General features: G+C 43.9%; 1 protein-coding gene across 1 annotated transcript in view; it reads left to right on the top strand.

The window, feature by feature from the left end:
* Window positions 1-13,690, top strand: part of wu:fb13g09 (ATP-binding cassette sub-family C member 5) — a 56,192-nt gene that overhangs the window by 14,558 nt on the left and 27,944 nt on the right. Inside the window, exons 6-12 of the mRNA XM_056283653.1 lie at window positions 861-1,094; window positions 1,467-1,640; window positions 2,306-2,453; window positions 4,100-4,248; window positions 4,795-4,902; window positions 5,214-5,573; window positions 6,168-6,239. Of these exons, the coding sequence (XP_056139628.1) occupies window positions 861-1,094; window positions 1,467-1,640; window positions 2,306-2,453; window positions 4,100-4,248; window positions 4,795-4,902; window positions 5,214-5,573; window positions 6,168-6,239 (1,245 nt within the window). The remainder of the gene's footprint in view (window positions 1-860; window positions 1,095-1,466; window positions 1,641-2,305; window positions 2,454-4,099; window positions 4,249-4,794; window positions 4,903-5,213; window positions 5,574-6,167; window positions 6,240-13,690) is intronic.

Genomic DNA, 13,690 nt, shown 5'->3' with positions numbered 1-13,690 from the left:
CTAGTCACACTTTGGCCCAGAAATGCACTGTTTTTTGTTTTGATTTTTCTGTGCTGCCACACATTTCACGTTAAATTGCACTCCTAAATGCTCTTACGCCGGCTCCGACTATAAAGAAATTGAATGTGCTTGTATTTCAGAACAACACTTATGAGGCATTTTTTGGAATTAATTTTAAGGTAAATGGTAATTATATTTGAAGCTCTCCAGCTCCAGTATTGTTCAGTGGCATTGTTCCTTTTGATTTAATTTTTTTCATGCTATTTGTGCAATACACACTAGCAACTACTCACAATTAATAGCATTAACTGGATTTAGTTGTTACACAAAGGCACATTTGTTTCACATTCCTGTATATAGAATACAGGAGTGCATTTATTGCTATTGCCAAGTGTGCAGCAAGTGATAACTATTGCTGTGCAGTTTAAAGACTGCAATCTTATCGGAGGTATTGATTTTCCTTTCAATCATTTTTACTGCTGTTTTTTTTTTTTGTCGTTTTTAAACCCAGAGAGGGTTTCCTTAGCTGTTTAAATTGACTGACTCCCTCCTGCTCCCAGCTGCATCCCGTAACTTCTCGCCACCTCTCTTATACCCCCCCCCCCTTTTTTTTTGTTCATTAGATCTCTTTTAATCCTTCGGTTCAAAATGTTCCTTTCCGTCATTTTGCTGTCCACTGCCTTGCTACTTATCTCTACCTCTGACGTTTTCATAAATCCTCTGCGCATCATTCGTCCTCTTCGCCCATTCCTGCCATATTCCTCCATCTCCCTTCTATTCCCCTCTTTTTTCCTCCTCTCTAACCTTTTTCTTCATTCCATCACTACTCTCCTCCCTTTCTTTCCTCGTTCGTCCCACAGGCAATCCTGGTACGTGCTCTGCTGGAGTACTCGCAGAGCTCTGAGAGCTGGCTGCCCTACGGCCTGTCCTTGGTGGCAGGGATCTTCTTGATGGAGCTGATGCGCTCCTGGTCTTTGGCTCTCATGTGGGCCGTCAACTACCGAACAGCAGCACGCCTGAGAGGGGCAGCGCTCACTTTCGCATTTCATAAGATTCTCCGCCTGCGCAGCACCAAAGACATCGGTCCAGGAGAGGTGGGTGCCATTATAACCCAGGAGGGTGGACCCAGCTGCAAGTTATCAAATTAACCAAGTCATCCCTTGGTGCAAGGTTTCACGTTCAAATGACTGTGATGGATTTAATTTGTTCCAGCACACTGTTTGTGCTCACATGCCCTCTAATCCTACAGCCCAAGGCGAAGGAAAGTTATTTCAGATTAGTCATTGAACAGCTTATGATGATTCTTTGTCCACTGAGTGAAATGAGCAATCATGACAACTGCACATGCATCATCAATTGTTTTGTCTAAATGACGTCGACTTCTGTAGGGAGATTGTCAAGAGACTCATCTCCCTCATGACAAAAAGCCCTTAATTTGTCAAGTAAAAACACATGTTTCTACTTAGTTGATCAACATCTGCTCCTGTGATGGCCAGCGGCTGTATGAAGCGGTGTCAGTGGGCTGCCTGCTGGCTGGTGGTCCCCTGGTGGGGATACTGGGCCTGTCCTACACGGCATGCTTTCTGGGACCAACCGCCCTAGTGGGGTCAGCCATTTTCATCATCTTCTACCCAACCATGGTACGAACTAAGGCAGAGTCTCTGATCTTGGGATCAGTGTGAGATAGCAGGAAAACCTTGGTGTAATGATGCTGTAATACAAAACAGAGATTTATCCATATGCACAAAACATTCAATACATTCACACAGTTGTAAGCATGCAAACATACAAATGTATACATACATACATACATACATACATACATACATACATACATACATACATACATACATACATACATACATACATACATACATACATACATACTAAACACAAAGGCTACTGTCAAACTTTCCAATGTTTTGATTTGGCAGTAAATTCCTGTTGATAAATGCGGCTTTAAACAGCAATTATTGCTTTCTCTATATTTTCATTACCAGGAGTAATTTTAAGCCTTTTTTTAATGGCTTATTAAAATCCTCAAGTTGTTTCATGCAGCTGGAGAATACAGATTTTTTTTTTTAGCAACACTTAGTCTCAGGCTATCAACCCCTGCCGTCCTTTCAAATTACATATAGTCCAAGCCAAATTCTGACAATAAGACACCTTTGTATTATTTTGAGAAATAATTATCACTCAACTCCAAAAGAAAAGTTGCGGCTCATTCGATGGGATTCTGTGTGCTTTCATTTCCCTTCCTGCCACTAATGTTGCCTGTCAACATTTCCTCTCTCTGTCTGGACAGATGCTGGCATCGCGTCTGACAGCGTATTTCCGCAAGAAGTGTGTGGTGGTCACTGACCAGCGCGTGAGACTTATGAACGAGATCTTAGGCTGTATAAAGTTCATCAAGATGTATTGCTGGGAGGATGCCTTTGCTCAGAACATCCACAGTGAGTAGCTGTTGAGTTGATGAGTCAGTAATGTCACAATCCACCAGTCATTTCCTGTTTGCTTTTCTTTTTTCTTGGTCATGACCAGGCAAGTTTCTGAGAATGATTGCCTCATGCCTTTTATGACCTGTTTTATTAGAGCTTTGTTTTGACAAGTTTCTCTGAGTAAAGGGTCAGCTCAATTTGAACACCGGTCAGCGTAACAATTTAGCAGCTAAACTGTCAATTCATCCACCCAAAATTAGCCTTATCCTCTGAGTGAACTAGTAAGATTCCCCTCACCCTAAATCCATTTTTCTTAGCCTCCTTTGGTTAAGCCTGTTACTATGCCATCCACTATTATCATGGCCAGTTCTCTTGAATCACTTGGCTTTCATGGTTCATTTCTTAGGTGTTTTTGACTGGTTTGATATCTTGAAGGCCTGCTGAGCCAGCTCTGTTTAGCCATGAATTAGAGAAGGCTTTTGCTCATGAGGCTGTTGCTTTATGGATGCGGATCATTTCCCTCTTTAATCACGCTCCAAATTAGCCAGGTGGGGCTCATTTTACACTGCTGTTCTGTGATAACCTATTGTAATGATAATTAATTGGCCATTCATCGTAAGGTCTAGTGAGTCTTAATGCTTACAATGTCTTTCCCTTTTGTTTGGTTCTGTCATTCAAAGACTAAAAGCTGTCCGATTGGGGTAGAAGAAACCTCAGAGCTGGGCGCTCGGGTTGTGCTGCAGAAAAATATGCTAGCATCTCAACGTGGAGGTTCACGAGTTGCAGGGCGCACAATTAGCTGTACTTCCGGCTGGGGAGCAGGTAGAGTTAATGTGTCCCAGCAAGTGGGTGGGACACATTGTACGAGTGAATCTGAGGGACATGGCCTCTGCATGTGTTTCAATCCCCTGCAAGGAAACCTGCAGCAGGCAGGTGAGAGGAAGTGGATGGATGGCTCCACGAGTTGATGCCCTCCCCAATCACCATATGGGGTTGATGGGATTTTTGGACAACAGGAACTTAGACATGTCAAATTTGAATGAAAAGGACATAAAATCAAAAAAGGACCTCAGTGTTATGTTATCCAAGCAGGACTGTGGCTCGCATCTAAAAGGGTGTCCCATAAGGAATGAAGTGTGTTGCACTTTTGTCGTATGTTATACACAATTCACTGCTTTTTTTGAGTAGCGGTACTGGCTGTTTGGCTCAGTAATTGAACCCAACAAACTTGGTAAACCAAGTGGCCAGAAAAAATATTTGAAGGGCTATACACAAATGTGGAGTGGGGAGGATGGCATGAGGGCAACTAGACATGGGCTGTTATCAAGGTCCTGCAGGTTTTGAAGTCCCCTCCATGCCATGTATGGATATAGGGCCTCTCTGTTTCCCCCCTTGTGTCTATTTTTGCCCCAGCTGTGTGTGCTATTAGTGGCTTTTGTGTTGTTGGTTGAGTGCTCAGTGGAGACCCATAATGGAGTCACTTAAAAAAAAAAAGTAGTTGTGTTTTGAGAGATCTGGTAATCCTTCCTCCCACTCACACAATCTTCTCGCTTTATTTCTCTATTTCACACTCACTGTCTTTCTGTTTCTTTCTCTCTCCCTCTCCACTTGCTGTCACTGTTTCCTCTGTCTCCAACCCCTTCTTCTCTCTCTTTTACCAGAGGTCCGCTCAGAAGAGAGAGGGATACTAGAGAAAGCTGGGCTGGTCCAGAGCCTCACAGTTGGCGTGGCTCCCATCGTCGTTGTGATAGCCAGCGTGTGCACCTTTACTCTGCACATGGCCTTGGGTTATGAACTCACTGCAGCTGAGGTATTTTTCTAAACCCGATTTTGGAAACACTCTCCATAGGAGACAGTCTTTTTATATTAACCATCTGATCTTAAAATCCCATTTACGATTTGCGTATGTTTGTAAATGACATAAAAGTAATCCAGTTGTATTTTTAGCCAAGTGAGGTTTCACCGAAAGAATTTGACTTGGGGGGGGGGGTGCTTACGTCAAAGCCACTAAAGACATAGCAAAACAATGGGAAGTAAAAGAGGAGTGAGGGTATCTAAGCATATTACAAAAAGGTTAGGGTTAAACAATATTAAGAACTGATTTAATATAATTCCTCTTTTGGTGATCACATCCCAGAGGTAACAAAACAGATATAAACAAATTAGTTACTGTTGCTTACAGAAGAGGATGTGTGAGTTGATGAGTAGATAGATTTTGTGTATGTTTTACAATGTTGAGTGCACTTGGGTTGTTTATTGGAATATTTTTGCTCTGTCCCTGTTCTCTGTCTCACTTCTCTCTGTCCCTCCCTCTTTCCCCTGCTCCTCTCTCCATTTTCTGTTGATTTGATCTCAGGCATTCACTGTGGTTGCAGTTTTCAATTCCATGACCTTCGCCCTCAAGGTCACACCTTTGGCCGTGAGGTCCCTGTCGGAGGGTGCCGTGGCAGTCAAAAGATTTCAGGTAGAAAATGTAGATAATGTTTTATACCTTTTTGCTCAAATTTTAGACCAGTGATAAAAATCACATGGCAGGGGAGATTGTTTGTTTTTTTTTGTTTTTTTTGTTTTTGTTTTTTTTACTGACTCAGCTAGAGTCAGCAGGTCTGCCAAGGTCTTAATTAGCCACACCAGTAAATCAATGCATGTATGAATAATGGAAAAATAATGAATAAATTAATGATGAAACACCCAAAAGGCTCTTTACAAACAGTGTGTTCACTCCTCCTACATTGTATCAGTGTAAACAATAGTCCACCACATGTATTTCAACAGAGGCTTTTCATGATGGATGACAGAGAGGTAGTAATGGCCAAAATGGAGGATCCCAGCAATGCAGTGGAGTTTCGGGATGCTACGCTGGCGTGGGAAAAGGCCCGCTCCCCTGCAGAGAAACTTTATCCACCACCAAAGAAGGCATTTAAGAAAGGGGGCATGAGGCGAGTGCTTCGTAGGGAGAAACTCAGCTTGTACATCATCACAGAGGAAAGCAAGGAAAACAGCGAGGGGACCAATGGGCAAAGTCTGCTTACCAATATGGAGCAGGAGAGTCCACAGAGCACCATCTCTTCAACTCAAAGCATAAGACCTCCGCTGCACAAGACCCTGCACCGAGTCAACCTACGTATCAAGAGGGTATGCACACACACACACACACACACACCAACACCAAAAAGAATTTAAAAAATTTTATTGTGGCGTCTGGGGGGCATGGCAGTCTATTCCTTTGCCTACCAACACAGGGATGGTTGGTTTGAATCCCCGTGTTACCTCCGGCTTGGTCGGGCGTCCCTACAGACACAACTGGCTGTGTCTGCGGGTTGGGGGTTGGAAGCAAGTATGTGTCCTGGTCGCTGCACGAGCACCTCCTCTGGTCAGTGGGAGCACCTGTTCAGGGGGGAGGGAACTAGGAGGAATAATGTGATCCTCCCACACGCTATGTCTATGTCCCCCTGGCGAAATTCGTCACTGTCAGGTGAAAAGAAGCGGCTGGCAACTCCACATGTATCAGAGGAGGCATGTGATAGTCTGCAGCCCTCCCCGGATCAGCAGAGGTGGTGAAGCAGAGATCAGGATGGCTTGGAAGAGTGGGGTAATTGGCAGATACAATTTGGGAGGAAAAGGGGGGAACAAAAGTTTTATTGATTTCCACACTTGGACACTCACATTACAGGAGAGTGCCAGAATAACAGTTTCCTATTGTAATGTCATGTTTTCTAAATCCTCTAGGGGACGCTGGTTGGAATCTGTGGAAGTGTGGGAAGTGGGAAGAGCTCTCTTTTGTCTGCTTTACTTGGCCAGGTAAGATTTAATTCAATGTGGAAATGAGTTGCATTTTATTCATTGCAAGGATTTTCATCATACAGTATTGACATAAAGACTAGAAAATTGTATTTTTCTTCTCACTGAAGCTTTGACTCATCGACGGGTGTCTTACAACAGTGTAATCATGAATAATTTAACTTTTATGTATTGAACTTCTTTTAACACTATTTAGAAAGTGACAGTCATGAAAAAGCAAACAATTGAAAAATAGTGAATAACTGATAGAAGAGAGAATCATAACATAATAATGATTCAAAGAAAGACATTACAATGTGTGTTTGTGTGTGTGTGTGTGTGTGTGTGTGTGTGTGTGTGTGTGTATGTATGTATATATATATATATATATACACTACCGTTCAAAAGTTTGGGATCACCCAAACAATTTTGTGTTTTCCATGAAAAGTCACACTTATTCACCACCATATGTTGTGAAATGAATAGAAAATAGAGTCAAGACATTGACAAGGTTAGAAATAATGATTTGTATTTGAAATAAGATTTTTTTTACATCAAACTTTGCTTTCGTCAAAGAATCCTCCATTTGCAGCAATTACAGCATTGCAGACCTTTGGCATTCTAGCTGTTAATTTGTTGAGGTAATCTGGAGAAATTGCACCCCACGCTTCCAGAAGCAGCTCCCACAAGTTGGATTGGTTGGATGGGCACTTCTTTGAGCAGATTGAGTTTCTGGAGCATCACATTTGTGGGGTCAATTAAACGCTCAAAATGGCCAGAAAAAGAGAACTTTCATCTGAAACTCGACAGTCTATTCTTGTTCTTAGAAATGAAGGCTATTCCATGCGAGAAATTGCTAAGAAATTGAAGATTTCCTACACCGGTGTGTACTACTCCCTTCAGAGGACAGCACAAACAGGCTCTAACCAGAGTAGAAAAAGAAGTGGGAGGCCGCGTTGCACAACTGAGCAAGAAGATAAGTACATTAGAGTCTCTAGTTTGAGAAACAGACGCCTCACAGGTCCCCAACTGGCATCTTCATTAAATAGTACCTGTTAGAGCCTGTTTGTGCTGTCCTCTGAAGGGAGTAGTACACACCGGTGTAGGAAATCTTCAATTTCTTAGCAATTTCTCGCATGGAATAGCCTTCATTTCTAAGAACAAGAATAGACTGTCGAGTTTCAGATGAAAGTTCTCTTTTTCTGGCCATTTTGAGCGTTTAATTGACCCCACAAATGTGATGCTCCAGAAACTCAATCTGCTCAAAGAAGTGCCCATCCAACCAATCCAACTTGTGGGAGCTGCTTCTGGAAGCGTGGGGTGCAATTTCTCCAGATTACCTCAACAAATTAACAGCTAGAATGCCAAAGGTCTGCAATGCTGTAATTGCTGCAAATGGAGGATTCTTTGACGAAAGCAAAGTTTGATGTAAAAAAAATCTTATTTCAAATACAAATCATTATTTCTAACCTTGTCAATGTCTTGACTCTATTTTCTATTCATTTCACAACATATGGCGGTGACTAAGTGTGACTTTTCATGGAAAACACAAAATTGTTTGGGTGATCCCAAACTTTTGAACGGTAGTGTATATATATATATATATATATACACTACCGTTCAAAAGTTTGGGATCACCCAAACAATTTTGTGTTTTCCATGAAAAGTCACACTTATTCACCACCATATGTTGTGAAATGAATAGAAAATAGAGTCAAGACATTGACAAGGTTAGAAATAATGATTTGTATTTGAAATAAGATTTTTTTTACATCAAACTTTGCTTTCGTCAAAGAATCCTCCATTTGCAGCAATTACAGCATTGCAGACCTTTGGAATTCTAGCTTTTAATTTGTTGAGGTAATCTGGAGAAATTGCACCCCACGCTTCCAGAAGTAGCTCCCACAAGTTGGATTGGTTGGATGGGCACTTCTTTGAGCAGATTGAGTTTCTGGAGCATCACATTTGTGGGGTCAATTAAACGCTCAAAATGGCCAGAAAAAGAGAACTTTCATCTGAAACTCGACAGTCTATTCTTGTTCTTAGAAATGAAGGCTATTCCATGCGAGAAATTGCTAAGAAAATGAAGATTTCCTACACCGGTGTGTACTACTCCCTTCAGAGGACAGCACAAACAGGCTCTAACGAGAGTAGAAAAAGAAGTGGGAGGCCGCGTTGCACAACTGAGCAAGAAGATAAGTACATTAGAGTCTCTAGTTTGAGAAACAGACGCCTCACAGGTCCCCAACTGGCATCTTCATTAAATAGTACCTGTTAGAGCCTGTTTGTGCTGTCCTCTGAAGGGAGTAGTACACACCGGTGTAGGAAATCTTCAATTTCTTAGCAATTTCTCGCATGGAATAGCCTTCATTTCTAAGAACAAGAATAGACTGTCGAGTTTCAGATGAAAGTTCTCTTTTTCTGGCCATTTTGAGCGTTTAATTGACCCCACAAATGTGATGCTCCAGAAACTCAATCTGCTCAAAGAAGTGCCCATCCAACCAATCCAACTTGTGGGAGCTGCTTCTGGAAGCGTGGGGTGCAATTTCTCCAGATTACCTCAACAAATTAACAGCTAGAATGCCAAAGGTCTGCAATGCTGTAATTGCTGCAAATGGAGGATTCTTTGACGAAAGCAAAGTTTGATGTAAAAAAATCTTATTTCAAATACAAATCATTATTTCTAACCTTGTCAATGTCTTGACTCTATTTTCTATTCATTTCACAACATATGGTGGTGAATAAGTGTGACTTTTCATGGAAAACACGAAATTGTTTGGGTGATCCCAAACTTTTGAACGGTAGTGTATATATATATATATATACACATATGCAAAATATGATAAGGGTTATTACAACTGGCTCACCTTTACAGGTACTTGCTCCTCTGCCGTCTGTGAGCCAGTGGCCTCGCTCCTCGCTCTCTCCTTTCCCTCCCTCAAGGCACCTCCCTCCAAACTGGACTGAGTTGTATGGCTTCTGTAGGTTTTCAAATGGGCACTTCCCTTACTTGATGTTTCTTCGATTTAAGCCCAGACACCTCAGGGGGGCTCGACTGTAGAACCAGCATCCTGGTACTACCCCTGCTGTCCACCACTCAACTCTATGATGTTGTTAGCCCGGCACCAGGTTGTTTCTGGCATCTCTCATTCCGCTTTATCCAGCTCCACCAGAGATGCTGCCTGTGCCTGTTTGGTGATGTTGGCTACCAGCCACTTCCTAGCCGGGCCTTCAATCCCAAACAGTCCAAGAGCTCTCCAGAGCAACTGTCCTGCAAAGCCCCTGCAGCCGACTTCTACTGGCAGATTCCAGGCTTCCATCTGTTCCGTTGGCTCTCAAAGATGAGGGCCTGATATTTCTTTAGTTTGCACTCATGCGCTTATGTACCTCCTCCACCAAATCTTCTGAGGGCGCTGCAAGTTCAATAAGAACCACCTGCTTGGTACCTTTAGACCAGAGGACAATATCAAGTCTGAGGCTAGTTTGGGTTATCTCTTTTGGGAATTTGAGCTGCTTTTTAAGGTCTGCCTGCATCTCCAAGTTGCTTGCTATGGCCAAGACCCCTTTGCTCTTCATCTCTGCTGCTGCACTCTCCCCTGACCTGAGGATGTGGGTGAAATGAGGGCCATGAGAAAGTTGCTTTGGCTTCTTTCTTGCCTGCTTTACACCAGCAGCCAACTGTGTTAGAATCTGATCGTGTCACCACTGGAATTTCCCATCCACCAAATTCGACCAACACATGACGAGGACATGCTCAAGGTTAAGATAAGATAAGATAAGATAACCTTTATTCATCCCCAAAAGGAATTTCAGGTGTAGATAGCAGCAAAGAGGGTAAAAGAGACAAAAACAGGGTAGCGTAACAGAGATAGATAGATAGATAGATAGATAGATAGATAGATAGATAGATAGATAGATAGATAGATAGATAGATAGATAGATAGATAGTAGAGGTCAGTCACCTCGGGATCAGAACAGTACTTAACCTAACATTAATACCAACAATACTAAACAACATCATAAATATGAGATCAGTATATCCACAGACTATATTGTGTATGTACTATATGTATAGCATAGCATATACACACATGGCATAGCATATACTCCACCACCAGTACCTTGGCTGGTGGAGTGTATATGTTGGCTGGCCTTCTACAGAGTGTGCATCTGGGGCTCTCTGTCAAACCCCATGTGTGGAGGTTTGATGGAGTAGGCAGGACATCATACACAAAACACAACAGAAACTTGATCCGGTGTCCTTCCATGCTCCGGATGTCATGCCAGGTCAGTGCCCTCTCTTACGTGCTCTCCCACCTCTTCCAGCTGCCCTGCTTGTTCATGGCTACAGCCTTGACATATCACCTTTCCTCTTCTCCCTTGTGGACCTCCCTCTGCACCGTGCCACACTGCTCCTTCAGGTTAGCCTTTTTCCAGCTTGCTGTGGTGGAGCAGCGCAGACCCAGCATGCCCTGAGCTACTGACCCGACGATGTTGGCATGATGCAAGCGATCTTCCATCTCCCTTGGTGCTCTGCTGGCTGACCACTTGCGGTCTGTTCCAGGCTCAATGCCTGCCTGGCGTACTTTTGCCTCTTTGCTGTCTCTCAGCATCATGGCCTGATGTGTTTTTGTTAACTTGTACTCCTCGAGTACGGATGTTGCTGGAAGCTGCAGCTTTCTGCCTGTGCTTTACAGGCCCTACAGAGCAGAATCGGTTTCCGCTTGAATGATCAACTACTTCACACTCTGCTTGTCGTTGAGGTGCACTTTGTACCACTTCCCCAAGCTCTTCACCAGTTTCTCTTGGATTGTTTGGATAATTTCCTAGCTGATCTTAAAGCAAAGCCAATCTTGCACACACACCCTCCTCAGAATCAGAATCAGAATACTTTATTCATCCCCGAGGGGAAATTGGGTTCTATTACAGACACTCACACTCATGTAAGAAAAAACTAAAAACTAAGATACAGGATAACAAGAAAATAGAAACAAATATAAACAAGAAAAACAGACACAAATAGAAATAAAAGATAAAATAAGAAATAGAAATAAGAACAAAATATATCAATAAGCATGGTGCACATAACACCCTATCTATACTGCACTACTGCAGCACAAAACAAACGGCACAAAAAAACCCTGACAGGGTAAAACAAGTCGAAGGGCCAGTTCAATGACCATTAACTCCAAGTGTCTGACACTCTGAGGGAGGAGTTGTAAAGTTTGATGGCCACAGGCAGGAATGACCTCCTGTGGCGCTCTGTAGTGCATTTCGGCAGAATGAGTCTATTACTAAAAGTACTCCTGTGCCCAACCAGCACGTCATGGAGTGGGTGGGAGACACTGTCCATGATGGTACACAATTTCAACAGTGTCCTCGTCTCAGAAACAGCCGCCAGAGAATCCAGTTCCACCCCCACAATGTCACTGGCCTTGCGGATCAGTTTATTGAGCCTGTTTTTCCACCCCCACAATGTCACCGGCCTTGCGGATCAGTTTATTGAGCCTGTTTGCATCTGCTACCTTCAATCTGTTGCCCCAACACACAACAGCAAACAGGAGAGCACTGGTCACCATAGACTCATACCACATCCTGAGCATTGTCTGGCAGGTTTTGAAGGACCTCGGCCTCCTCAAAAAGTAGAAACAGCTCTGTCCCTTCGTGTTATGGGCATCTGTGTTCTTAGCCCAGCCCAGTTTATTGTCTGTATACAACCCCAGGTACTTGTAGTATTCCGCAGTGTCCACACTGACCCCCCTGGATGGAGACCGGGGTCACTGGTGTCATGTCCCTCCTCAGATCAACCAGCTCCATTGTCTTAGTCACGTTGAGCTGCAGATGGTTCTCACACCATGTGACAAAGTTTCCCACCACAGCCCTGTACTCAGCCTCCTCGCCCTTACTGATGCATCCGACTATAGCAGAGTCATCAGAGAACTTCTGAAGATGGCAGGACTCTGCGTGGTAGTTGAAGTTCTAGGTGTAGAGGGTGAAAAGGAAGGGAGACAGGACTGTCCCCTACGGAGCCCTAGTGGTGCTGACCACTCTGTCTGACACACAGTGTTGCAAGCGCACATACTGTGGTCTACCAGTAAGGTAGTAGACAATCCAGGACACAAGGGGGGCATCTACCTGCATTGCTGTCAGCTTCTCACCCAGTAGATCTGGCCAGATGGTGCTAAAGGCACTAGAGAAGTCAAAGAACCTGACCCTCACAGTGCTTTTTGGCTTATCTAGGTGGGCGTAGGCATGGTTAAGCAGGAAAACGATGGCATCCTCAACTCCCAGTCGGGGCTGGCAGGCGAACTGGAGGGGGTCTAAGTGTGGCTTCTGAGCCTTTTGCAATACTTGTAGACCTTGTACGGAATGCAATTAGGCCCAGGGGCTGATTTTCCTCTAGCCTTCTTGAGAAAGTGGTTGACTTCCTGCTGATTTCCTCTACTCTGAAGAGGATATTTGATTGGGCTGGTTTGATGAGTTTCTCCATCTCCTCCAAGCTGTCCTCCCTTCTGGGGTCACTGTGGACTTGATGAAGGTGTTCCTCCACTTTCTCCTTTATTGCTTTCAACTTCCTTAATCTTTTGTCAGCCAGAAGTTTCGACAAATATTTGAATGGGTTCTTGGTGAAGGCCACCCTTTCCTTCATTCGTTGCTTCCTGTCCCTGTCTGTGCTGGCACTCTGCTCGGCACAAGATCTTAATGCACTCTCTCAGGTTGTCTTGGATTTTGGTGATGCTGGTTTCTCATCCTCTGTCACTTTAAGAAAGCCTTCCTCACTCTCCGCAGATAACCTCTCAGGATTGCTATCTCCTTCAGGCATCTGTTTTCCTTTGGCTGGGTGTTAGATCTGGCTTTCCACTCCTTCTTCCTGAAGCGATCAGCCCCTATGCTCCAGATGATTGAAGACATGGCTCTGAGCTTCTTCCCCTCGTTTCCTGCAGTCACTGCTTCCAGTACCTGGTCCACATCATGATCAAACATTTCCCATTACCTCTTTGCTGCTGCAGTGGGCCAGTTCACTGGCTCTTTCGCGGCATCTCGTGCACGGGTGTTCTGCATAGGTCATCTTGCGTCCTGAGTTTCTTCACTCTCCCCTGGTGCCTTGTCTCCTCTGTTAACATCAGCAATGCTGTTCCTGCCCCCCTCTTCATCACATGCCTGGAGATTCTTGGGACTGTGGTTTGACTCCTACCCTACCCTCTCCTCCATTTCACCAGGTTGCCCTGTGCATTGCACATTACTGGTCGGCTGCAAGCACTTCATTTTTGACTGGTGTATCTTCACACCCCTCTTGCTTTTGCATATCTTCCCACATCTGCAGACCTGGGAAAAATTGCTTAGCTGTTCCATAGTTGATTGTTCATCATGGGTGGTAATAGCACTGGTCTGTTCTGTAGGTCAATCATCCTCCCCTGCTCTCGCCCAACCCCGGGGTATCTTGTAACATCATTCCATAACGATTAATGACA

This window comes from Lampris incognitus, chromosome 1 (genome assembly GCF_029633865.1).
Source record: "Lampris incognitus isolate fLamInc1 chromosome 1, fLamInc1.hap2, whole genome shotgun sequence".
Classification (NCBI taxonomy): domain Eukaryota; kingdom Metazoa; phylum Chordata; class Actinopteri; order Lampriformes; family Lampridae; genus Lampris; species Lampris incognitus.
The sequence above is the reverse complement of the archived record's forward strand: the minus strand, read 5'-3'. Positions and strand labels throughout refer to the sequence as shown.